General features: G+C 47.8%; 4 protein-coding genes, 1 long non-coding RNA gene and 1 pseudogene across 7 annotated transcripts; 2 read left to right on the forward strand and 4 right to left on the reverse strand.

Moving 5' to 3' along the window:
• Positions 1–1130: 1130 nt before the first annotated feature.
• LOC109777960 (uncharacterized) lies at positions 1131–2340 on the reverse strand. The gene is made up of 3 exons (XM_020336518.4): positions 2167–2340; positions 1730–2039; positions 1131–1629 (listed from the first exon to the last, which is right to left on the reverse strand). Exons 1-3 carry the CDS (start codon positions 2338–2340, stop codon positions 1175–1177), a joined length of 939 nt encoding a protein of 312 aa, XP_020192107.1. The 3' UTR covers positions 1131–1174.
• Positions 2341–2684: 344 nt separating this feature from the next.
• LOC109777967 (uncharacterized) lies at positions 2685–5084 on the forward strand. 2 transcript variants are annotated; one of them, XR_012183006.1, is made up of 3 exons: positions 2685–2913; positions 3926–4716; positions 4877–5084. XR_012183006.1 is itself a non-coding variant. In XM_020336527.4 (2 exons), exons 1-2 carry the CDS (start codon positions 2701–2703, stop codon positions 4325–4327), a joined length of 615 nt encoding a protein of 204 aa, XP_020192116.1. In that variant the 5' UTR covers positions 2685–2700; the 3' UTR covers positions 4328–4824. The 2 variants fall into 2 exon arrangements, 1 of the variants encoding a protein (XP_020192116.1); XM_020336527.4 differs by lacking the exon at positions 4877–5084 and having other exon boundaries at positions 3926–4824.
• A 1018-nt stretch (positions 5085–6102) lies between these two features.
• On the reverse strand, positions 6103–9031 carry LOC109777959 (wall-associated receptor kinase 5-like; annotated as a pseudogene).
• A 1148-nt stretch (positions 9032–10179) lies between these two features.
• Positions 10180–12888, forward strand: LOC109777966 (uncharacterized). 2 transcript variants are annotated; one of them, XR_012183008.1, is made up of 5 exons: positions 10180–10345; positions 10528–10788; positions 10865–11020; positions 11786–11947; positions 12514–12888. It is a non-coding gene; the product is annotated as an uncharacterized lncRNA (long non-coding RNA). The 2 variants fall into 2 exon arrangements; XR_012183007.1 differs by having other exon boundaries at positions 10198–10462; positions 10891–11020.
• Positions 12889–13327: 439 nt separating this feature from the next.
• Positions 13328–17335, reverse strand: LOC109777965 (triosephosphate isomerase, chloroplastic). The gene is made up of 9 exons (XM_020336526.4): positions 16924–17335; positions 16787–16813; positions 16070–16139; positions 14918–15041; positions 14623–14707; positions 14348–14480; positions 14097–14270; positions 13806–13888; positions 13328–13662 (listed from the first exon to the last, which is right to left on the reverse strand). Exons 1-9 carry the CDS (start codon positions 17068–17070, stop codon positions 13606–13608), a joined length of 900 nt encoding a protein of 299 aa, XP_020192115.1. The 5' UTR covers positions 17071–17335; the 3' UTR covers positions 13328–13605.
• Positions 17336–19718: 2383 nt separating this feature from the next.
• LOC109777958 (BTB/POZ and MATH domain-containing protein 2-like) lies at positions 19719–20297 on the reverse strand. The gene has a single exon (XM_020336516.1). The coding sequence runs from the start codon at positions 20295–20297 to the stop codon at positions 19719–19721; it is 579 nt and encodes a 192-aa protein (XP_020192105.1).
• Positions 20298–25565: the final 5268 nt, after the last annotated feature.

Here is a 25565-nt window from a genome sequence, read left to right on the forward strand (position 1 = left end):
AACCGGGACCAACGGGTCCGGACGAACCGGGACCAATGCCCCCACGAGGCCCGGCAGGCCCCTGGCCGCACGAATGGGGACCAATGCTCACATTAGTCCCGGTTCGTGACTGAACCGGGACTAATGTGAATATTGCCCTGTGACCAAAGCCCAGTTTTCTACTAGTGTTACTTCTGGGCTTAGGGCTTTTCCTTGTTGAGAAATCCAGGGCATAGGATTAGTAAAGGAGGAGACCACCATATGGGCCTATTTTAGTTTGAGTTATGCCTCATAGGGAGGCGGCTGGGGGGGGGGGCTACTGCGAGAAGTCAACCCCGAAGTGGTGAAGGATTCGCCGCCAACGACGTTGCCTGGAATGACCACCATTTGTCCATCTCCTGACCATCCTTTCTAGCGCTTGTGAACGGTATTCAGAGCAGTCACCATTGAAGTAGGGAGGTACAAGCCTCAGGCAAAAAAAACCTAGACGTTGTCATCGTCGCCTCGTTGGTAGCAAGATAAACCAAATCCTCTGCGACAACCCTCACAACCCCCTCGAGGCCTCAACCTCACCACTCAGGGCGCCAGACCATGGAGATTTTATTTCAACCGCCGATGCCACTACCATCCAAAACACCACTTGGAGGAGACACAAACCTAGCCTAGACTATTGAACACATGCAAAACAAGATCCCGACGTTCCCATCCCTCCCACCGCTAGAGTAACCGACAAAGGTGAGGAAACCCTGGTAACACTGGTGGTCGGGGCGCCCTTCTCTGTCTCCTCTCTATAACTTATCTTTGCTGCTTTCATCTAACTAAATCAGATTTGATCAGTAGAGCCAATTGTTGACTTTTCAATGACGGATAGATAGGTTGGATATTGGCAATGCGTGAAAAGAGGGGTTTAGAAAAAAAACTGGATGACAAGTTAAAAAAAACGTGAATCAAAAAAAGAGAGACAAATATCTGCCTAATACTATGTCCTAATCTGTATATTTCTTTCGCCCATCCTTTCTTCTGGGCTTTTTCTAGTTTTTTTTTTTTTTGAAACGATAGGGGTTGCCCCTGCCCCAACTTTTTATTAAAAAAGCAAAGGCAACCACAACAGTCTGTTAACAGCTCTCGGCTCCAGCCAGAACGTAGCTGCAGCAGAATTATTACAAGGAGAGATCAACTAAAGGTTCGATCGCAATCACATGGAGAGCTGGAGGAGCACATCGCCGACGGCGGCCGGCTGTAGCATGCCGAGGTCTGTGATCAGAAGCTCCAGGTACTTGGACTGGGTGTAGTCCCTCGCCGGCGCCTCGACGTCCACGCCGGCCGGCACTGGCACGTCGCCGAAGTCCACGTCTCGGCCACCGCCCTGCTCGATGTCTTTCTGTCCCAGAGGATACAGCCTCGCGAACTTGTAGCTCTCTGCTGCCACATAGACAGGCTTGCCCATGGAGCGAGCCACCAGGGCGACCTGGTACGTGCCAACGGCGCCGACCACGCCGCCGGTCTCGGCGACCAAGTCGGCGCCTACCAGCACCACGTCGACCTGGCCCATCGAGTAGGCCACCGCCGAGTCGAGCAGGACCCTCGCCGGCACACCGGCCGCCGCGAGCTCCCCGGCCAGCCTCAGCCCCGCGCCGTCCGGCCTACCCTCTGCATGCAAGACGAAATCAAATTAGGCTCCAAACTTTTATTGGCAATGTCACGAAGGTTTGGTTATTTCACGAGTTATAATGATGCCTGCGTAGCGTACCGGTGCATAGGACCAGGAGGCGCTTGCCGCTGGTGCCGGCCAGCCGGAGAGCGTCGAGCAGGGGCGGCGAGTGGCCGTGCACCAGCAAGGTGCAGCCGTCCAGCAAGAAGTCCTGGCAGAGCGTCGCGATGGTCCCGCGCGCGCCTCGGCAGATGTCCCCGAACCTGCTGGCGCGGCTGACCAGGCGGCGTTTGAGGGCGGGGAACTGGGCGGGCTGATCATCGGCGACGGCGCCGCCGCCGCGCCGTACGTACCGGACGAACATGTCGCATGCAGCCGAGAGCGCGCCGTACGGCTCGCTATCCAGACACTGCAAGTTTCCATCCATCAACGCGTCGTCGATCAGGCATAAAACGAGTCTACATACGGTTCGCGTGTGCAAAAATTGATTAGAAACTCGATCGGTAGAGAGAGAGATCAAGAGCTCAAGAGCTGACCTTGAGTTCCTCCGCGGCTGCCTGGAGCTCGGCTTGGATCCCCGCCATGGTGTCGGCCTTGCTGGACCGGACGGCGTCGACGAGCGCCATGACCGCCGCCACGGCCCCGTCGGCCCCCTCTTTCTTCCACTGGTCCAAGCATCCAGCGATTCTTGGCGTCTCCGTCTCGGCCATTGTCGACGCGGCGGAGGTAGAAGCAGTAACACGATCTTGCAGGGAAGCAGCGGTTATTGGTGCAGCTAAAGAATTCAGGGAGAGGAGCCATGATTTCCATCGTGGACGACGATCGATCCGCTTACGCCGTCGTGGTTTCCATCGTGACAAGTTTTGCCTTCGAGTTGCGACTCCTTCTGCTCCGGTTCCGGAGGGGACACGTCGTATATATGGACATCGACGTATTATGGGCCATATAAGGCCTGTTTGTTCGGTCCACGATTCGAGTTCTTTAGGCCCGGCCCAGCTCGAAGGGAAGAGTGTCGTGAACCCTAATAAGCGATCTGTTCCACGCAAATCCGCCGCCAGGGAACACAAACAATGGACATTCCGCTGCCGGGCGGGGGCGGCGAGGTCTCGGAGGACTACTCCCCGGCGGCCACCGTCGTGCCCTTCGACCCGCCCCTCCCTCTGCTTCGCGCGCCAGTCCCTTCCTCTTCCTCCGCCGACCCCCCCGTCCTCGCCTTCCGCGACGCCGCGAGCTGGCGCGCCGCCTGGGAGGCTGCCGAGGCCAGCCTCTTCTCCCAGTGCGAGGTAAACCCCTACCTCTCATCTCATATACATGTATGTTCCCTCTCGGCTCTCGCCAACCTAATTAATCTGCATCTGTTACGCATGCCTGAATCATCACATGACGAGACGCCGATTGTTTAGACTTACTTGGCGCCGGTTGTTTAGATCTGTAAGGTAGACGCTGATTGCAGATGGCAGCGCAGTTCCTAGCACCGTAAGCATTTGCCTCATTTGTTCTTGCAGCTGGCCGAGCTGCCTTGCGCTAGTCAATGCCAGGCAGCAAGTTTAGCAGCTGCGTACATCAAACAGTGCAGACAAACCCCTGACTAGTACCCAAGATTACTTACTATTCGGGGTTTCCATAAGAGGCATGACATATTTGTCCCTGGAAGACAAGGAATGTCTACTTTTGCAGCTGGCCGAGCTGACTTGCTCTAGTACTGCTAGTCGGTAAATTTCTCAGCTGCGCACAGTGAAGAGAGCAAAAACCACTTCATGGCTGCTTAGCTTTAGCTGTCTTGGTTGGTGATGTTCTACAGTTGAAAAATTGGCAAATGAAATGCACCTTTTGTATCGTTAATCTTTTGTGTCGTCGTTTTGTTTTGTGGAGAAAGTGCCAATAATCAGATTAGGATCTTGCAAGTCTGCATCTATTATAGTAGATGCCAATATTAAACTGCATGTGGGTGTATAGTTATATGTTGTATTGTGTGATTAAGCATTTGAGGTGCATCTTTGAGTTTTCACCTTGAGAGTTCTTACTGTCAGAATTCATTCTTGATATGACAAGAGTAAATTGGATTTATCTGGAGCAAATCTACTGTGCATGTTGGTTAGTAGTATGACAAGTGTATATGTTGTGTATTTTGTATACAAGTAGAAGCTTTGCATCCTAAAGATCTCCAGTGGTCTAAGCCCATTTGGCTTGCGTTCATCATTCCTAATTGCATGATGTACTTAATCCCCCTAACTGTGAACAATGGATCTTTTCCTGCAAATGGAATGAACAGCGGATTGGTTCATCATTTTGCAGGCTGGTGCACGCTCCGGCTGTTCAATCACTGCAACACGAAAATGCAAGCCCCCCTGGTGGAAAGGTTTGTTTGGAGGTGCAACAACCAACTATCAAGAAAGAGAAGAATGTGAAGAACGAGAAATGGCCTCTTGTCTTGAATCAGCAAAGGAGGCTTGCATTAAGTTTTCAAAGCAAAAATGTAATGCACCGTTCCAAGATGCAAGGATTGCCTCTGAAGGCCTCCTTGAAAATACAGATTTTGTTGTCTGGGATGCTGGGCGTAACAAGACAGCATCAGCATCCTCATCTGTTGTAAACAGCCGCTACTCATCCAATCCTGGGCTTGGTGTTACAAACTACAAAGGAAGTGACTTGCTAGACAGCTTAGCATCTGAAGGCAATAGCAACTCAGGGCGATGAATTATCAAAGGCACCACTGTGGTCAGCGCTCAGGAGATCGCACATATTATTTGGAGCTGGATTCATCATCAATGAAATAATGGTATGGCATTTTCGAGGTCTGTGTTCTCCTATTATTTGGTTTTCTGTTGCTACAGTTGGCTCCGTGGCAAGAAAAACAGACATATTTGATAGAAGAAGACTGCGGCTGCGAGGCTTGAGATTGAATGGCTAGCATTCTGAAGTCTCGCGAGGCCAAGAAGATTAAGAATATTTGGATAATGTTTCCTGCCACTGTCTTGGCCGTTTCTGTTGATTTTGATGCTGGGCAGAGGCGACACAAGATGCAAAAGATGTACATCAAATGCATAAGGGGTGTAATGTGTAGCAGTAGCAGTATCGGTGAATATGTAGTAGTCCCTCCGTTCCTAAATATAAGTCTTTGTAGAGATTTCACTATGAATCACATACGGATGTATATAGATGCATTTTAGAGTGTAGATTCATTCATTTTGCTCCGTATGTGGTCTATAGTGAAATCTCTCCAAAGACTTATATTTAGGAACGGAGGGAGTATATGTTAATCATTTGTTGCTGTAAATAAATCACGCCCAGCTGAAGTCGATGAAAACCACACTATCCAAGTGCCCATCTGGTTGTTTTATCTTTCAGAAAAGATGCTCATATACCAAAGACAACATTCTGAAACAACCATGGCTACACTTGTCACTGGCTAGTCATTCTAAAGGTGGTAAATTTTAGAAATTCTCCTTTTTCACATCGTTTAGTGTGAGCCGGAATTAGTAGTGTATGTATCAAGAAGTGTTGGCTCTAACCTGAAAGCATATTGGTGGTCTTCAAGATATTTCCAGCCCCACAAATATCAAGAAAAACATGCTTCCAATTGCTCGCACGGTCGCAAGAACAGGGTAGCTTGCTTAGATGCTACGAAGATATTTATAAGTTGATCTCATACAGAATTTCTGGTTCCTAAAGTTCATGTGCCAGTCATAAAACACACTGATCGACCCTGATTCAATGAAGACTAAGGTAAGAAAATAAGCTAAGCTCCGCAAATAAGTTGAACCGTAGAAGTAACATCAGCTGATACACTGGTTTTTAGCCAATCACAATGGCGAAAGGGGCACCGACTTGCCGAGCTTGCTCAGGAGAAGCAACTTTTATGGTTCCAACAGGCTCGCATACACCGTACTTGCTCTTATGCAATTACCGCGTATGTCCATGTTGTGATATTATCTGAAACCAGACATATTGCATGGTACTCTCTCCGTAAAGAAATATAAGAGCGTCTAGATCACTATAGAGGGAGTATAAATCAATGTTGTTCAAACATGACACTAAACCACTAAAAGATGAGGATATTTCACCTGCAAAAGCCTTCGTCTGCTTAAAACAGGCATCACAGAAGTCCTCCCGGCTTTCCTCTTCACCAACAGTTCTCCTATGCATGTCATACATAATCTTAAGATTTTCACACAAGGCATATGCAGCTTTCTTCATGATAAAATGCATTGTATGAAGTTGTTAGATCACATAGTCATCATTACATGACATGCATCTCTTCAAGATTCAAGACTGTTTATTCAGCTATCTCTCAACCTTGTGCCAAAGGGCCAACGGATATACCTATAATATTTGTGATGCAAAAAAAAAAGGTATTTTGATTCTTATAAATAGAGGTGCAAAGTTCGATCCATTTGGTATTCTAGCACGTAGACCAAAGGATAAAAGAGTTCAGAAAATCGTCAGTAAAAACTTTAAGAAAGAAGCAGAACTTAGCGAGGCAGGTCTGTCCAAGAAACAAGCTCTCGCTCCATGGTGCAGCATTGGGTGCCACCCTGAGCTGACGACGAACTAGCAGCCGAGAACAACTCATCATGCCGTGTGCCGGGACTAGCACCATAATAATTTGAAGGTAACAATGGCATGGCTTCTTTGTTCATCTCTAACTCATGGTTTTTCTTCACTACCATCTTCCCTCTAAGGAGCTGCAGCCTTAGCTCCACTTCTTTCATGGTAGGCCTATCTTCTCCCTTATGCCTCTTTGTCAATCTGTCTATCATTACCTTCCTTGAAAATCTGAGCTTTGATGATCTCCATCATAGTGTTATCTTGTAGACTCTGAACAAAGTAGTTGCATAGGCTTAGCTTTTCACCACAGGAATCAAGGAAGATTGGCTTCTTCCTTGTCAGGAGCTCAACGATCATCACACTGAAACTGTAAACATCGCTCTTCTGAGTTAGCTGGCCAGTACGGTGATACTCAGGATCCAAGTTTCCAAATGTACCCTGCACTGTAGTGACCACACGAGTTTCATCGATGGAAATGGATCTCGAAGCACCAAAGTCTGCAACCTTTGCAGTGAGGTTATCAGTCAAGAGTATATTGGCGGATTTCACATCTCTGTGAAAGATTGGTATGGAAGCAGTGGAATGGAGGTAATTAAGCAAGCGCACTTGCTGCCTTGCTAGCAATTCTGATACGATCATCCCATGTTAACAAGCATCTAGCACTCACCTGGTCACCATGAAGATGTTCAGACAGTGTGCCGTTGGAGATGAACTCATACACGAGCAAAGGCACCTCCGACTCAAGGCAACACCCAAAAAGTTTTACCACGTTTCGATGATTGATTTGCGACAAGATTGCAAGCTCGTTGCCGAATTGATCAATCTCTCTTTGATATACCATTTTGGACTTCTTTATGGCCACCACACGTTGATCTGATAAGATTCCCTTGTAAACGGTGTCATGCCCTCCACAGCCTATAATGCGCGTGGAGTCGAAATTGTCTGTTGCCTTCTCTAACTCATCCAATGAAAATATTTTAGTGCTATGTGTGGCACTTTCATCGGATGAGATTAATTGCTCCAAGAGGAGGCCTTTGTTTTTCCTGAAGTGTGCTTTCCGAACTCTCTTTTTAATGCTTCTCTTCCACATCCAGACCAACAATATTGAAATTACCGCAAGAAGCAGAACTCCAACACCAGAGCTTAGTCCAATAACAACTCCTACATTTGTGTTCATATATAATAGTTAGATGCATAAAAGTTTCCCTTTCTGTAAGTAACTACTTTTCTTTTGTTTGTGGGTTGCTGGTGATAGTTGCAATTGCATCATTTCAATTTTAGAATCAAAGGCCCAACACTTTGGTCCCGGTCTAAGTTAAAGAAAATCTAAAAGTTCTGCCATGACAGAGCAGTGACAAGCCCCTTATACATTACCAGCCAGTGAAGAGAACAACAACTCTGCCGCCCTCACAAAAACACAAAATATTTACCAGACTACACAGCAAAAATCATTTTTCAGAATCGAAAACGGCGCATCATCGATTATAAGATGAATAAAGAAGGTGTTAACTTCTGGTGGTTTACCTATTAAATGGTTGGTGCAAGAGTTTGTTTCCTTTGCAAAGTTGCTGCCAAAAGGACATGAACAATTGTACCCTCCAACTGTGTTTTGGCAAGTTGCAGACTCAGCGCAGGGGCTTGGACTCTGCTCACATTCATTGACATCTACAGTGGGGAAAAAAATCTGATCCCAAGCGAATCATTCGAAGGTAATATAATAAACAAATATGTAGATTGAAGTATGAGTGGATTACAATAAAATGACACGTGTTCTCTTTCTAAGAATTGAGTGACAATTCTACTGGAATGGCATCAAGTCAAGCTGTCAAAGTGAAATGTTAAGCACAAAGGTATTTGTCCGCACCATTCTTTAATCAACGATTGAAGAGAAATGGCATTCAAGATGCAAGGCAGGTCTAATATAACAATTAGTTCAACATGATATGAGTACAAATAGATAGTTTGTATAATTGTTTGCTCTCCTTTTCTTTTCTTTCAATTGCTTTTTGTATTATCTATTACAAAACTATTTGTAAAAGTTGATCTACAACGTCCATTATTAAAGTTGATCTACAACGTCCATTATTAAAGTTGATATACAACGCCACCTCGCATGTTGCATTCCCTATCACCTAATCAAGCACCACCGGCTGCCGCCCCTTGTAGGTATCATTGAACATTGTAGTTGTTACATAGTCGGAGTTGAAGACAAACGCCTCTGTTTCCACCAAGCCGACGTAGCTGCATGGGTTGAAGTACCAACTATTTGAAGTATTGACGTAATCCACATCATAGAAATAGACGTTGCAGCCCATAAAACCCTTGGGAACGACATTTTGGCAGCAGCCAACACCAACGCACGAGCCATTTGTCAGGTCTTCTGGGCTCCCACACACCGATGCACATCCTGTTGCATCCCTTGTCCTGCCGTTGGTGTTGTAGATGTACCCGATTGTGTTGCAACCAATGCTTATGAACTTGTTGTGCACATGCGAAAACCGATAGGGCCATGTTAATTTGAAACCCCAAATGTATCCTGTAGCGATGTACTGTAGCGGTGACTCTTGATGTTCATCGGACCGTCGCTTGTAGATCCAACGGCCAGGAGATGCCCTCAAGGCACGATACTGTTCATCCGTGCCTTGTGTGTGCCAAGGCACCGGATCTCAGTCCTGCTGTGCACTTGATCTCGAAGCCCTGTTCGATAGCACAACCAATACCAATGCCAAATGGATAGGGGACCTTCACGTCACCGCAATGTGTTGTGCATCCATGGTGACGCCACGCTGATGATATGAATGATAGGTTCAGCATGACTGCAACGGCGCCGCGCAGTAGCACTGACGCCATATTAATGCTCTGAAATTGGAGTCGTGAAATTAAGCAAGTGTCGGATGAGCTAAAAGGAGAGGGAAAACATCACAAACGTTAAGCAGAGAAACCCAAGAACCTTTTTTAACTGCAAGAAACCCAAGAACTTAATAAGGTAGTACTAGCAGAAGAGCATGTATAGTGGAGGAAGGGGGGCAGAAGTGAATCCCGACGCAAGCACGTACCTGCGGGTGATGGCCGAGTAGAGGAAACACGGCCGACGCTCGTGATCGAGTTGGCGCCTTGCCGGAGCTAATTCAAGGGTGCGCCGCCGCCTTCAAACCGGAGCAGAGGACGAGACTGTAGGTCTGTATGTGGCTGACAACCTGCTCAGCTTTCAAACATGGTGGCTCCTTTTGGAAAAGGCTCGGCGTGGAGACCCCAACCGCGTCGCTCGTGTCATACATATGCAACTTGACAAAAGGATGCGAGCTTTACTCCACAGACGTGTTGCGTGCACATTCTTTACTCCACAGACATGTTGCGTGCACATTTGGTTTTAACAAATTTGAGATCTTATCTTTTTTGTTTGGATTTGCAGCTTTTATGTCATTTTAAGTACGTATGTATGTTGTCAATACAGTCCAAATTAATCTCTACTATTAAAGGGGGATCGAACGTCGTGATGGTTCGACCACCTCGCTCGATCCCCCGCCTCGTACGACGCATCCCACCCTTCGATGGCACGCAGTAAAAAAAACGCTGCATCCCGCACGCACAACAAACCCGAAAAACCAGCACACGATTCCACAATCGTGGCTCAATTTTTTTTGAGAGAAGCGAATCAGCCTATGGTTGAGATGGTTAGGTGGACAGTGGTATCCCCAACCCACTAGGGTTCAAATCCTGGTGCTCGCATTATTCCTGGATTTATTTCAGGATTTCCGGCGATGCGCTTTCAGTGGGAGGAGACGTTCCCGTCGACGACGAGGCGCCTATGGTGGCTTCGTAAATCTCAAGATGATATGTCGGCTCAGTCTCTCGGAGGTGCTCATAGGGGTAGGGTGTACGTGTGTGCGTTCATAGGGGTGAGTGTATGCGCATATATATATGAGCGCTTGTGTCTGATGCTCAAAAAAAATATTTTTTTTTTAGAATAAACCGCCCCCACACATACACGTCCCGCCCCCACCTCTCCCTGAGCCCTCGCTCCCGATCTCGTCTCTCTCCTGCCAAATACCGTCGCCGCCAGAGAGAGGAAGGAGCGCAGCGGACGCACCGAGGAGCAGGGTGTCGCCTCGCTCGCTTCTGCTGACCACCGCCACCTCCACCGCCGTCGACGCCGCGGCGGACGCGGTCAGTCCCAAGCCGCGGGACACTGGGCGCGGCCACCCCGTCGCAGCGACAGGAAGAGCAGGGCCGCGGGAGCCGGCGACGGCTCCGACCCGCCCCGAACCTGACCTCCGCCCCCAGGCGAGCTCTGGGTCCGCCGCCCCGTAATCCGCTCGAGTCGCGCCTAACGCCATGGTTTATTGCAGGTGGAGGTGGAGTACGTGCCGGAGATGCCCGACCTCCGCACCGACGACCCCCTCCCCCTCGGCGCCTTCGCGGCGGCCCCCGCCCCCAGGCGAGCTCCAGTTCCTCCGCCCCGTAATCTGCTGGAGCCGCGCGCCTAACACGATGGCGGCGAGAGCATGGGCGGTCGCGGTGGTGAGGACTAGCTCGAAGAGGAGGAGTCCGCCACTATGAGGATTGAGGACCTTGTTCAACAACACTACTCGGGCCTCCAGCAATGGCAGGTTGGGGATATCTGAGATGTGTCCTCTCCGCCTCCAGTAAAGATTTTCTGTGATTGTTTGTTTTGCAATATATTAGGCAGTGTTATTTCTTCATGTTATTAGCTGCCCATTTGAGACGTGAGCAAAAGAACAGCGGCGATGCACAACCCTACACAGCACCACTCGTTGTCATCTTGTCGGTCAAGTAGGCGCATCGGAGGCTGCTCCACGCCTCCACCATGGAATCAAATGGGTGAGGTCTTTTGCCCCTTTCCAAATTCTGAAACCTCCCACTTCTATGTATATGAACTTGTTCTTACTTGTTATTCCAATGTTTTATAATTAGTATAAGGGTGCAGCGGCTGTTCTATTCATTAGTTGATCCATCTCCCACTTTATATTGCTCCTCATCTCCCACTTTTTTTATCACACAATTCAGCAGAAATTCTTTTCGGTCGTATCTTGCCAAACTGAAGTAATATATTCAAGCCAAAGACTGTACTGGCAACAATTGTAAATTGAGAAAACAGGAAGAAAATAAACTTGCTGATAATGCAATCAGAACAGAGAGTTATGGACATGTTTCTTTACTTTTCGCGTACTTTTGCACCATCAATTATCAGTTGTGAATTGTGATCACTCGGTTCACTAATGTAGTTGCTTGTTGATCTTGGTCGCCGTTTCCAGTTTGCCCTGTCATCTTGCTCATAATGCAGTCAACTTTATTTCACTTTCAGCATCATGGATCATTCGATCCTTCTGCACACTCAATGGACAAGGGAGCTAGAGCGCTGAAACTTCCCGTATTTTTAGTTTGTTGACGCATGACTGTTTTTCTTGCTATCATTGTCATGACAATGACTGGCTAGGATGTGCTGATGTATTTTTTCATCCGTGTTAACCACTAACCCACAGCTTAGCTAGACAGAGCTTCTTCTTTTTTTCTATACAAACGCTTATGTACCTTACATATTCTTTTATTAGCATACAATTAATCAGTGTTGCACACTGATGGCAGGAATTCTACTATACAAGATTATATCAAGGGGAAAGGATAAGGGAGAATGGGACTCTATGAAGAAAGAACAAGAAGGTGTCCCTGAAAAATAAGCAGCTGGAGAACAACAAGCTTATTGTTGACTTTCTACAGAAAATGTCGTAACACCTGAGAAAATTGCTGGTGAGAACATCACACATGTTCTTATAGTTTTTAAATGAAAAACTTTTATGTTTATCTCTTTTTTTACTAGAATAGTAGATAATGGGGCATAGATATTTGAGAAGGCTTAGTGCAATTAATCCCTTTATCTTGCAGTACTTTACACATGGGTTCCGTTATCAAAATAGGAGAGCCTAGCAGTACAAAATCGAGGCTCTGTACTATATTGTTGGCCAAAGGTTATACATATGTACCTGTACTGATTTATTTATATTTGTAGCATTTGAGATGGTTGGCTTGTCAATGCTACAAATCGGTATTTCTACTTCTAGAGAAATGTATGTTCGTTTTCCGAATAACTGCTATTGACCTTACATGATTCTTTGAAGTCATACTAATTTGGATTTGTTATGACATACACTTGAACATTTATAGTAGAGATATCTGACTTTGTCTGTTGGAAATTGATATCAAACAACATGGATAGTGCTATTGTTCCTTTGCATAAGCCAAATTAGTCCTGACTATTATAGACGGCCATTTCTTATAGCACTAGGCAAAATGAATGTGGTTACTCACTGTTTCAGATGAGTTTGTCAATAATTTGGCAATGTGGTGTCGAAGTCTTTGCCCATGAGGTTACACCTTCAAGGGTGACATTGAAGAAGCATTCAGATGCACAGATATAACAGAAGATCAACTTGCACGTACAAGTTGTATTGCAGACGATGGGGCCATGCGGTTGAATGTGTCTGGTCAAGTTGAGCAAGAAGCATGATATCATTAACGAGATGTTCACAAAATTTCTTCAAAGTTTATTCGATGGTGTGGCATATTTTTTTCTGGTTAAGTTTTCTGTATATTTCTATATTTATTTGTACAAACTGGAAGCTACAGATGAACTTCATATATACTCTTCCAACTTCGTTCAATAAGATCAAAGTATGCAATATGTTTTTGAATAGTATATGTACTATATGTTTCTGAATAGTATATGTATGTTCAACAGTATTCAAATTCTTTCTTTTCAGAGGGAAATAATCTTTTCGATGGTAAATATATTCCAAAGCAATATAACTATCATTGGATTCACTAATTCATGCATTATTGATAGTGGTAGAGGCAGAGAAAATGTTGTCAGATTAGAAGAGTGTAGGTTGTTCTATGGTGATGGGTACGACTGTGGTGTGGAGCCTTGAGGTCTTACATGCCATCAGTAGAGGATGCTAGCACTGCCTAAATTTCTTACTCCGTGGCAACGCACGGGCATTCAGCTAGTATACACTAGTGTCAAAAGCGCTTTTATATTACGGGGCAGAGGGAGTAGTCTGTTTTTCTCAACACGTAGTATGACTTCAGTGCACACGACACAGTATATGCCCCCCCTGGAGACCGACAACAGAACAACAAGCATGAGCACACTTCAATTCAGGTGTGAGTGTGACCACTCCCATTCCTGTCACGTACAAAGAAGAAAACTCCCGTTTCGTACAGAAATTCCATGAGAAGCAAAATGGCGCCACGTCGTATTATTTGTATTTCTTCGTTCTACGAATCAGCAAAACCAGATCACGATTCACGGTTCACATGGAGCACCTATCTCACGCATTTTCGACGCGGTGGCCAGGCTGCCTCTCTTTCTCATCACTTATTTCTACCATGGAGGTGGTGATCTCACATCAGGCTGTAACTTTCTTCGACGTTACTGAGTTGCAGATGGTGGCAAAGTCCGGACCCTGCAACACACCCAAATATTTTCCTTAGGAAATTTGAGATGATAAAGCAGAAATACACGACAAGTGACAACACATGGCATTAGTTTTCTTTCTATAAGTTCGTCTCTTTTGTCTGAATAAAAATTGATGTCAATTTCTCATACCTTCAAAGAGGCACCGCCGACAAGGAAGCCATCAATATCTTCCTTCTTTGCTAGCTCAGCACAGTTTGCTGCATTTACGGAACCTGCAATGGAAGCATAGGACGATGGTCATATCACAGGATCCATAACTCATGTTAGCCATACCCGAAGTATTGGGGTACTAGCTTGCTAGGAGGCTATGAGGATATTTACGAGTCGCATTGTCATACTAAATTTATGGTTCATAAGTTCATCTTCCAGTCATCAGTTTAATATATGGATGTACCAATAAGACCAAGAAAAGAAACAAACCTCCGTAGATAATTCTAACGGTAGAAGCAACATCAGCTGATACATTGGTTTTTAACCAATCACGGACAGCGGCATGAACTTCTTGAGCTTGCTCTGGAGAAGCAACCTTTCCAGTTCCAATAGCCCACACAGGCTCGTACGCAATCACAACATTTTTCCAGTCTGTAATATTATCTGAAAGCACACATTTTGCAGATAAATCAATGCTCTTCAGGCCAATCACTAAACTACCAAAGATGACGAAATTTCACCTGCAAAAGCCTTCATCTGCTTAAAACAGACATCGAAAGTTTTCCCAGCTTCCCTCTCTTCCAACAGTTCTCCTATGCATGCCATAACCTTAAGATTTTGACTCAAGGCATATGCAGCCTTCTTCCCAATAAACTGCATTGGACAAACTTTTTAGATCGCAATCCCAAACTAAATTACTGCATGACAGCAGCAACTATACATCTCAAAGTCAACTTCAGAGAGTAGAGAAATGGACAAGAAAGACAAGTAGAAATTCAGCAGCATCTGCAACTACCTGATCATCTTCACCGATAACATGTCTGCGCTCAGAGTGACCAAGAATAACCCATTGGCAGCCAATGTCCACCAACTGCTCCGCACTGGAGTTTTCCAATGAGAAATAAAACTCAGAAATGAAGAAAGCCCAGAAGGAACAAAATAAATAAAATAGAAACAACATTTTGTAACCCTCATTCACTCAGTACATTCCAATAAAGCAAAAGCCATTTTGGTCATCAGTGGACAGAAGAATTTGCGACCTATGTACCAGGAAAAGACAAAGTCGACAAGTTTAACTTGCAGTATCCAACCTGATCTCTCCAGTGAAAGCTCCTCCTTTTCCAATCCATGTGTTTTGAGCAGACACCTCAATACGGTCAGTTAGTGAACTCTTCACCTGGTCGATATAGATGAATGGCGGTGCTACGACAACATCTGCACCATGTCCACAGCTCCATGTATTAATATATTGCTGAGTTATTGAGACAGGCAGCTAAATATCTTAAAATAAAACATAATCATGTTTACAAGATGACATTAGCATCAGAAGTGAGCAGCTATAGTAATCTGAAACTCACTGTTCTTCATAACAGTAGTCTAATAAAAGTAGTAGCCGAATTGGTGCAAGCAAACTACTTGTGTCTTCCACGATGAAAATTTACCTTTTGGTGGTAATTTGGGACCCACGGTGTAAAATTCCCAGATGATAATAAACAATCATGCATATTGCTACGGTGGAGCATGTAGTAGAAGCTAATACGCTATGCCTTCTTTTGGGCCAACTTGGTAACCAACTAACAACCAGGAAGAAGTGCTTCCATGACACTGATGCTCATACATGATGTATGCGTCATATATGGAATTTCTTTTTTTGCTGGACAAGGGGAGCAAGACTGGCTGAAGAGTAACTATCAGTTTTGAACTTCAAAAATAATAGGCAAACAGGTTGGGGCTAATATGTGGTCTAGACTTCTGGTGATAGCACTACTATACAAGAGCAAATGTACTACTCCCTCCGTTCCTAAATATTTGTCTTTCTAGAGTTTTCAACAAGTGACTACATACGGAGCAAAATGAGTGAACCTACACTCTAAAATATGACTATATACATCCGTATGTGATAGTCCATTTGAAATCTTTAGAAAGACAAATATTTAGGAACGGAGGGAGTAGTAAATAATTGACATAGGTATAGAACATAGCTGGTAGAAGGTACTCCCTCCGTTCGGAATTACTCGTCCAAGAAATGAATGTATCTAGATGTATTTTAGTTGTAGACACATCCATTTTTGTGACAAGTAATTCCGAACGGAGGGAGTATATAATATATTCAGGAAAATGTCCATGCTAAATGGAAACAGGCACTATTGACATGATGTATACCAATTAAACAAGCACACGTATTGCATAGGTCAAAACAAAAGGAAGCTTAGGATACGCGTAGAGGAAGCAAATGAGCTTACCTACATCGCTTTCGAGTGTGGCAGCATTCAAATCAGAGACAAGCTTGCTAATGGATTCCTTTGTTCCATTCTAGAGTCAGGGAGAAGAAGAGAAATCAGATATTAATCCAAAAAAAAAAATCCAAGATACCTGACCGCAACATTTTGCAATGCAACTTTATGTAGTCAAGAAAAGCTCCCTATAAATGTGAAGCAAATGCAGACATAAGCATAGGAAGGTTCCCCCTAATCATGTCCCTAGCTGCTGCAACCGCTTACACTGATTGATGGCTGCCCCCTGCTGAATGCCTTAATCTATGGCCTCTCTTATCTCATGATTAAAACAACACAGTGACATAATAACTAGCAGCATTCCTCTGCTTCTTAAGTCTTGCATCAAATAAATGCCCCTCAAATCTCAACGTCTTTTGGAATCTGATGAAGGCTATCAAGGGGCAACAAAGACGGAGGTTGCAAAACTAGGCGACACGGCACCAAAAGCAACTCTAATCCCCCCCAAGTAGGATGTATGGCACGATGTCCGCATGAATGAATAAGGACAAACGAAATCCCCCCAAGGCGACAACCACAATGCCACCGCGAGGACTAAAACGTCACGCGGTGCGCAAGGGGAATCTCCACCGCCACCGCCACCGCCACCGCCGTACTCGAGATTCCCCATCGGCCTCAAACCCGTGCGCGCAAAGCCGGTGGGGTGCGAAGAGAGCGGGTACTTACGCACTTCCAGTTGCCTCCGACGAAGAACTGCGACACGAAAACAGAGGCAGGAATCAGGCGCGAGCAATAACCTTCGCCGGGGAAATAGCCCGGGTATAAGGGGAGGAAGAGGGCGGGGATTGGTGTCGCGGCGTTACCTTTCCGGATCCGGCCATGGCGACGAGGCGCTGCGCGCGGCGGCGGGAGCAGCCGAGGCGGAGCTGGTGGTTCTGGTGGTGGTGGTGCTGCGGGGCCGGGGCGGCGGCGGCGAGGCGGGAGGAGGCGAGGGACGACGGCGCCGCCATTCTCTTGTCTCTGAATCAAATCTCTCTCTGCGTCGCGCGCTCCTGTGGTCGTGCGGTTGGTGGGCGAGAGGGGGAGGCTCTGACGATGATGCGCGCAGCAGCCACCACACCAACCAGAACCAGGAGGAGGGTAGGCGCACGGGAGGCCTGCGGGAAAGGGGGCGAGCGAGAGCGACCCGTGCGGCCACGGTGGCTTTGTATGGCCGGCCGCCTCCGCCCGCGCCTTATCGGCCCACGGATAGGGTGCCGAGGGCCGAGGATTCCCCTACGTTCGCAACGGCTGTACCTACCGGGGCCGGGCCGGGCCGGGCCGGGCCGGATGCTGAGGGCGACAGGCCACCGCGCGCCCTGGCCCCTGGAACCCACGCAACGGATGAAAGGAACTGCTCTCTGCGTCCGTCCACCTCCGATGCCTACGTGTCCGGCAATGTACGAGGTAGATGGCACAAACTTGGGTGTCAGAGATTATGTCAAAAACAAAAAACTTGGGTGTTAGAGAAACGATGGTTAGGTTTTTTTTTTGCTGAAAGCATCCCATCAGGGCATGTTCAAGTCTTTTGACATTGGTGCTCGCATTTTTTGGATTTATCTCAAACTTTTTGATGATGTTTATTCGGTGGGAGGAGGCGTTTCCGTCGACTACGGAGGCAAAAAACTTGGGTGTCAGAGCTTTTGTGATGGACCTGAAGTTTGGTTTGATTTATGTCTTCCTAGGCTACATCCAGATACGTGGTCCTAGGCTACATCCAAATACGTGGTCATGACATATACTTTCTGATAATCGTTTCACGGACGGGCTAAGATTATATCAGCCATGTGGCCTATATGGTACTCGAGAAATAAATGGACTCACTAGGAAGAACACACAAGCACTTATACAAAAATTATGTGGGTTGTGGCTGAAGACCTCCGGAGTAAGGATGAGTCAATATCAACTATGATCACCCGCCAAAAAAAAAATCAACTATGATGCTACAATCAGTTCGGAAATTAGTAAGGAGGTGTTGCCCCTTCACCATCATCCTTGCTCGATGTATGGTGCAAACCCAATGAAGATGTGATAGATCCAATGGTTGTTGAGACAATGCCTTTACGAGTTTTCATACATGTGATCTTGAGGATAGCTAATCTCATGCCCAAATTTGGGCTAAGTTTGCACTGATGGTTACTGAGAGTTGGCTGGACTTTGAACCTCATTTCCTGATCAGCAGCCAGATGACTGACTATCCCAAAGATGGTACCTATATATATATATATATATATATATATATATATATATATATATATATATATATATATATATATATATATATATACATATATCAACTGGAAGAGGTGCGTACCTATATATATATACATATATATATATATACATATATCAGCAGCCAGATGACTGACTATCCCAAAAATTTACTGACTGGGGTGAAGTGGTAGGGTAAGATTTAGGGGAATCCACCATCAATGGGAGAGGACACTTACCCTATACACTCGAGGGGCTAATAGGTCTACTTAGGACCCTCTGCTATGGTGCTTCAGGAACCTGACAATTCAGAAAAGTTAGAGATGCTAGCATATTATGAGGCACCATCTTTGGATAGCGATCTACATCTAACAATAATGAGGAGAAACAATGATGCCTATCTGTCATAACCAGCATGAAAGATGAAACTTGGGGTTAGTATGCTCGAGTTATCCAGGAAATTCATGCTCGGACACATGAGTTTGTCTCCGCACAATTTTGTCACGAGAAGAAAGAAAGCGACGAGCAAGCCCATGACAAGGGAGGCGGTGAATCCCACTTATGTCGCGGCATCCATGCCCGCATCGAATGGAGGCCATGGATCCTCCCGCCAGAAGGGGGAGGGGCAATGTCAGGGTGCACTGGTGGGAGGCATGGGCAGAAGAAGGGAGCATGGGAGTTTTTTTTAAACAGATGCATGAGAGTACAATATCATCCATAGGCTTATTATTGGAATTGTGTTAGATAGATGCTTAGCGCTAAAATTTTTTTTTGAAAGAAACATCAACTTTATTTATTAAAAATAACGGTTACATCGTCAATAAGCAAAGGTACAATATCATCCATAGGCTTCTCAAACCAATCCCCTTGTCACGGAAAATTTTGCCAACCTAGCAAGTTTTCATTTGCTTCCCTATTACACTGTTCAAACTTAGTAAGAGAAAAATCACATGCCATATAATAACAATCATTGAATATGGGGGCATAAAGGATTGGATGGAGGCACAACGGTTAAAATTGGATGCCGTCATTTCAAAAGGCAATGAATAAAGCCATTGAATTAATAACTAAACAAACGGATATAAGGGAAGTAAAAGTAAAAATTGCGGGTTAAAGGAAAATAAATTGCTTCACGCTAAAATTGATTGTTGCTGCTATCCAATTCGAACTATCTATGGTGTATCAAGTGTAAAAATTGGATATTCGTAGAAGAGAAAAAAAAAATCTACAAACGTGCACAAAAAGGAATTGATAGCGCACTTGCACCATCTTGTCACGTACTCTACTTACAAAAAAGAACTGAAATGCACCAAAATCATATAATCCTCAAAAATATTACTGCTACTATACGTTCTTGCGTCTTGCATTATCCTCACCGAATTAATATATTACAACTAGAAAAGAAGATTTAGTTCTTAAGTCTCTCCCAAAAGTCCTTCAAGTAGCCCTGGACGGGAGATTCTGATTGCATCTGGAGTACGAGGACATCATAGCGGAGGCGGAGGCGGTCGTCGTCGACGTGGTCCTCCGCCCACTTCAGGAGCTCCTCCCGTTTGACGAAGTCGTGCACGTCGACGCTCCACGACGACCGGTCAGGGTAGATCATCCCGTGAAAGTCGCGCGGCTCGATGAGGCGGCTGAACGCCGGCACCCCCGCGCGGTCGAGGATGCTCACCTGGCACATGGCGGTGGAGTTCTTGCCGGAGTTGTTGGTCCCGGCGAGGTGGAGGCCAGCGCCCACGCAGAGGCCGCGGGCGTGGGGGTGGTAGGCGGCCTGCCAGTCGATGCCGCCGACGCGGAACTTGCGGGACTTGATGGAGGAGCCGTCGACCATCCTGTGCACGAGCTTGTAGCCGTCGATCTGGAAGAGGTGCGTCCCGGTCACCGGCCGCGCGCGGACGGAGGAGGAGGAGAAGGAGTGGACGGCGCGCTGGTAGGCGCCGCGCAGGGCCGGGAGAATCAGCTCGGTGGCGGCGGCTCCTGTCATGGCGATCGATGGTGGATACGATGTGCGTATGGGACGTGTATACCGTTCTTGTGTGTATTATATGGATGGGCTTTGGTGAGATCGTCAGTGTTTCTCAAGATTTCCTTGTGATATTCTCGTCAACATCCTAGGAAAGAAACCCTTTCCTACGATTTTTCACACCGAAAAACCTAAACTTACGCTCGGGGTGGTTAGGATTTTATACGGACCCCTTTCCCTCCCTTCCTCCCTTCCCCCCTAATGTCCAACCATAATTTTATATGTTCCGTATAGTAACTCGTAAGAGTTTGGGTGTGTTTGGATTGTGGCCAAAGTGCATTTTACCAAAATTTTGGTCATGAGTCAAAGATTGGTTTTTTGTTTGAATGGTTGCCAATTTTTTGGCATGCCAATGAACTTTAGCCAACTCTAATTCATTTTTCTTGCCAATGTTGATCAAATTATGGGCAACCAAAACCTCAACCAAAAGTTTGTCTAGCCAATGCTTTGGTGGGGCAACCTTGGGCACAAACCAAACACATCCTTTGTTCCATGCAAAAAAAAACTCATGATATTCTGACTGTATATAGTTAGCACCTCTCTTCTGTCACGATACCAAGAGTTTTGCTACACTTACGAATTTTTTTTTCTTTTTTTTCCTGAGGATACTTTCAATCTATTCATTTTTAATCATGGCAGTATAACGAACACCAGAAATAAAAATTACATCCAAATCCATAGACCACCTAGCGACTAGGTTTACAGTACTACGCGGGTGGATTAGAGAAAATTTAGTGGCTTGTTAGAGGTTTTGAAAATGGCACCTTGGATTTATTTAGGCTCAATTTTGCTCTAATTATTTTCATCCCTAAGGAAAATGATGCCAAAGATATGGAAAAGTTTAGCAATTGTGCTGTGAAGACTTTGACCGAAGCCATGACTAATATGTTTTCTCCCATTAGCATAGACTTACCTCTCCTAATCAATCTGTCTTCATTAGGGATAGATGTATCCTGAAGAGTGTTGTCATGGCCCATGAGGTTAGACATGCGATTCATAATAGGACTAGTTCTGAGGAGCTTATTTTAAAACTCGATTATAAGAAAGCCTATGACAGAGTGAGATGGGATTTCCTTTTGGGAAATGCTTTCTTGTAGAAGTTTTGGTGAGAAGTTGATTGGTTTGATATTGATGACCCGTATTTTACTGGGGGGCAAAGGTCTCAAACAGGGTAACCCCCTTTCTCCTATCCCGTTTAACCTTGTGTGTGCCTGATTTCTTTTCTAAAACGTTGTACAAAGCTACCAGCCATGGTTTAGTTTCTGGGCTTTTACCCAATTTCATTCCTGGTGGTGCGTAGTTTGCAGTATGCTCATGACACTTCGCTATTTATTGATAATTCCATTGACAAGGCTAGAAATTTTTAATGGATCTTGTCCAGATTTGGAAGTTTATCTAGTATGAAAAATACCTTTCATAAGAGTGCCTTTTGACTATCCATCCTAGTGAGGTGCCCAAAATCTTTTGTTGTAAAATTGGTTCATTTTCCCTCGAGTATTTGGGAGTGCCTTTGCACTTTGATAAACTTAGGAGAGATGACTTACAACCTATCATTTATAGGATCATTAAAATTATTTCAGGTTGGATGGGTAAGACTTTGTCTTTCAGGGGTAACTTATTTTATTATGTTCCTATATTACTAGCAATCTCGCTTATCTAATGTCTATGATTAAATCTCTCAAATGGGTAATTAATGTCATTAACTTTCAAATGACACACTTCATCTGGGGAATATGGGTGATTCTCACAAGTACCATTTGGCCTGTGGGGTTTTGGTTTCTAGGAAGAAGAAATTTGGTGGTCTAGGTGTCTCTAATCTAGGTATTTTAACATGGCTTTACTTGCCTCTTGGGTAAGAGATATTTTGAGAGTGGGGATAAAGATTGGGAAAGGATTTTGGATTTTAAATATAATACTCTACCTTTTTGTTGTCTAAACCTTGGCAATGGTTCTCCTCTTTGGAAGAGTGTTACTTGGGTTGTCAATGCTTCTAAGACCTTTTAGAGCATCTCCAACCGTTGGCCCCCCAGGCGGCTCGTAAAATCGCCGTCTGGGGACGAACCGGCGCTAAAATCGGCCTGGGGGCTTTCGGGTTCCCAGCCGTCGGCCCCAGGGTCGCCCCCAGAAGGCGTGTTTAATACTTTTTGAAAAGGAATTCGGCTAAAATCCGGCAAACGGGACAAAGTTTCGGCTAAAATTCGGCGAACATGACATTACTTAGGCCACTTAAATAGTTTTTTACATAGGAAACTGAAAATACTAAAAAAAAGGCCGCAACTACGGGGCGAAGAATGCGCTGAGCGCGGCGAAGTGGCCACCATCGCCGTTGCCATCGTCGTCCTTCTCCTCCTTCACACGACCGCCCCTGCTGGACCCCTGCCCGGGGTCGCCCTGGCGGACCGGTGGCGGCGCGTCCTCGTCGCTGTCGTCGTCGAGGACGACGACGCCTCCCTCGTCGCGGCCCCGATGCCGAGCGGCGAACTGCTCATAGGCGCGGCACTGGCGCTCCAGCTCCGTCCACGCCAGTCTTCGTGCGCCCACTTCAAGGCCGCCTTGTCGGAGAGCCTCGGCTCCGTCTTCACGACGGCGAGCCCTGGCTCTGTCTTCACGGAGGCGAGCCCGGGCTCCATCTTCACGGCGGCCAGCTCCGTCTTCGGCTTGACGAAGCGGGGAGGAGCCGAGGAGGAGGCGCCCCCGCCCTCGTTGATGACGATGCCGGCGCTGCGGGTGCGCCGGCCGAGCAGCGTCTCCGCGGGCTCGGCCTTGACGTTGAACAGCGCCGGTGTCGGAGTAAATGGCCACGGGTAGCCTAACCGACTCCCCTTAGCTCTTCAAAAATTATCAAGCCATTCAAGCCTTCAAGCATACGAAGCATAGGGCCGCCTTTCCCCGGCCGACTATCCCCAGGGCCGACTTCCCGAAGGCGACCCAGTCAGAAACCTTCTCCAAGAAAGCTACGAGATGTCCGACTCCAGGAAGCCGGCCCCAAGAGGACCGACTCCCAGAAGCCGGCCTTGAAGAATGCCGACTCCCAGAAGCCGACCAAGACCGCACCCACCAAGACTGCGTCCACATAACGGTGATAAGACGGGACGTGGCTGCAGTGCGGCCCACTACCCCCGAATCCCGGAGCCGGCATGGCCACAGGGCGCCGTATGGATCTGCCATCTCCCGTCCGGCACGGCACTGTAGCCATGTTGACCTCGACGTCACCCACGACAGACGCCAGTACGGCCCGCGGGTGGCGGGCCCCTTTAGCCAGAGAGACGCTCAAAGGCGGCCCGGCCTCCCCTAGTCGGCCGGGGGCGTGGCCGGCTCCCAATAGCCGGCTACCTCCCTCCCTCGAAACATGAGCCTCATTAAGGAGACAAGACGAGGTGAGGCTACAGTGAGAGCCCGCAAGGCGGCGGCGCTGTAGCCACGCTTACCTCGACAAAGCCCTCGTCATCAGGGGCAAGGCAACAGTAACCAGCCGCTGACAAGACCGCCAGGCGGTGGGGCCGGTCTATCAACCAAGAGGCCGGCAGCCGGCGGGACCCACCAGTCGGCGGGCCCCAATGGCCGGCGGAGAAGCCGGCGAACACAGACACTGACGGCTGGGACCCGCGCCCAGCCGGATTACTATTGTACCCCTGGGGGGTAGGCCTATATAAACCCCCCGGGGCACCCATGCAAAGGGTTGGTCTCAGAGAATTACACACACCACATAGAGAGAAAAGGAGAGCTAGCCTTGCCCTTCTTCTCCCTCTAACCCGACAGCTCAAGGAGCGTTTGTAGCTACTCATTTTGATCTAGTGATCATGCGGAGACCCCGCAGAGCAGGACTAGGGGTGTTATCTCCACGGAGAGCCCCGAACCTGGGTAAGATTCGCCGGCGTGCATGTCTTCGCCTCATCCCGTTTCCAGGCACCGGCGATGTCTTACTGGCTCCCACAATGATAAGCCACCCGTTGGCATATGTCGTACCTACCACCCGACATTTGGCGCCCACCGTGGGGCCAGGTGCACCGTCGTTCGGGGACCTGTTTTGGACGGGAACCCTTTTCCTCCCCCGCGAGCGCAGCCAGCCTGCTGCGCCCGACGGCGTTTGCCCCGACGCGCTGCAAGGCGTCGACGACGCCTGCGCAGCGAGCCGCCTCGCCGATCTGCTCGGCGAGACTCGCATCTCCGACGAGCCCGCGTCCGACGCGGGCACGGACTACCCCGAGAGCCGCCTCGTCAGCCTCCTCGACCAACTTCACATCTCCAGCGAGCCTGCTGTAGACTTGGAGTCGGTCGGCTCCACCGACCCGATGCTTGTCGACTCCGACACGGCATCGCTCGACGCCTACCCCTCCGACGTGGTAGTCATCGACGACCCTCTCCCTCGAGCTGACAGCGGCAACAGCGCTATCACTGAAGTGCTGGTCATCAGCCACGTCGCCAACTCGGGCAAGAACGCCCACGACGCCCTGCAAGCGGTGATGCATGACTTATCCATCCCCATCCCGGCTGACGCCGACGCTGAGACCCTGGAGGCACGCCGCCTCGCCCTCATCGCGGAAGGCCAGAAGATAGCCTCCATGAGACGCCTCACCGAGGCTCACCAGCGCGAAGTCGACCGCGCCGCCTTTGGCACGCCGCCTCATGGCGGGCCGAGCCGACCCGGCCTCGTCCAGAAGCGCGGCACGGCCATCGCCAGCTTGCTGGGGGCGGACCGCCCCATCTACGCCACCCCGCTCGAGAATCTGCGAGCCGCTCAGGCGGCCACTGAAGAGCTAAATGGGCTGGGAGCCGATGAGCTCCCCTACATGACAAGGCGAATCCAGCAGCTGATCGACGCGGCCGCAGAACGGCACGAAGCCGGCGCCCGCGCTGAGAGTCCTCTCCCGCGCCGAGAGCACGCCACGACATCCCGGTCGCCGACTGCGAGCAGCGCCCGCGCGAGGAAAGACAAGGAGCCGGCTGCTAGCCGCAGCCGGACTCGGATCACCATCGAGCGCGACGCGGAAGGCCGCCCTCGAGCAGTGGAGCGCCAAGGAAATCCGCCTCCTCCCCCGCCTCGAGGGGAGAGATATCCCACCCCGCCGCCTGTCACGCATCCGACTCTTGGTGGCCGACTAGGCCACCGCGAAGGAGTCGGCGAGAACGACGCCCGCCACCGGATCGACCGCCTGGCTCGATCCCTGGTGCTAGAAGAAGAAGACGATGTCGGTCCGCCATGCTTTGGCCCCCGCATCCGCGACGAGC

Source organism: Aegilops tauschii, chromosome 5 (assembly GCF_002575655.3).
Source record: "Aegilops tauschii subsp. strangulata cultivar AL8/78 chromosome 5, Aet v6.0, whole genome shotgun sequence".
Taxonomy (NCBI): Eukaryota; Viridiplantae; Streptophyta; class Magnoliopsida; order Poales; family Poaceae; genus Aegilops; species Aegilops tauschii.

Bases quoted from the DNA above. Each gene is read 5' to 3' on its own strand.
- LOC109777960 (XM_020336518.4), bottom strand. From the start codon at position 2,340: ATGGCCGAGACGGAGACGCCAAGAATCGCTGGATGCTTGGACCAGTGG. The intron at 2,040-2,166 runs GTCAGCTCTTGA...GGAAACTTGCAG, and splicing joins CAGCCGCGGAGGAACTCAAG to TGTCTGGATAGCGAGCCGTA. The intron at 1,630-1,729 runs GTACGCTACGCA...TCTTGCATGCAG, and splicing joins CCTCCTGGTCCTATGCACCG to AGGGTAGGCCGGACGGCGCG.
- LOC109777967 (XM_020336527.4), top strand. From the start codon at position 2,701: ATGGACATTCCGCTGCCGGGCGGGGGCGGCGAGGTCTCGGAGGACTAC. The intron at 2,914-3,925 runs GTAAACCCCTAC...ATCATTTTGCAG, and splicing joins GCCTCTTCTCCCAGTGCGAG to GCTGGTGCACGCTCCGGCTG.
- LOC109777965 (XM_020336526.4), bottom strand. From the start codon at position 17,070: ATGGCGGCGCCGTCGTCCCTCGCCTCCTCCCGCCTCGCCGCCGCCGCC. The intron at 15,042-16,069 runs GTAAGCTCATTT...GACATGGTGCAG, and splicing joins CACACTCGAAAGCGATGTAG to ATGTTGTCGTAGCACCGCCA. The intron at 13,663-13,805 runs GTATGAGAAATT...GGTGTGTTGCAG, and splicing joins TCGGCGGTGCCTCTTTGAAG to GGTCCGGACTTTGCCACCAT.
- LOC109777958 (XM_020336516.1), bottom strand. From the start codon at position 20,297: ATGACAGGAGCCGCCGCCACCGAGCTGATTCTCCCGGCCCTGCGCGGC.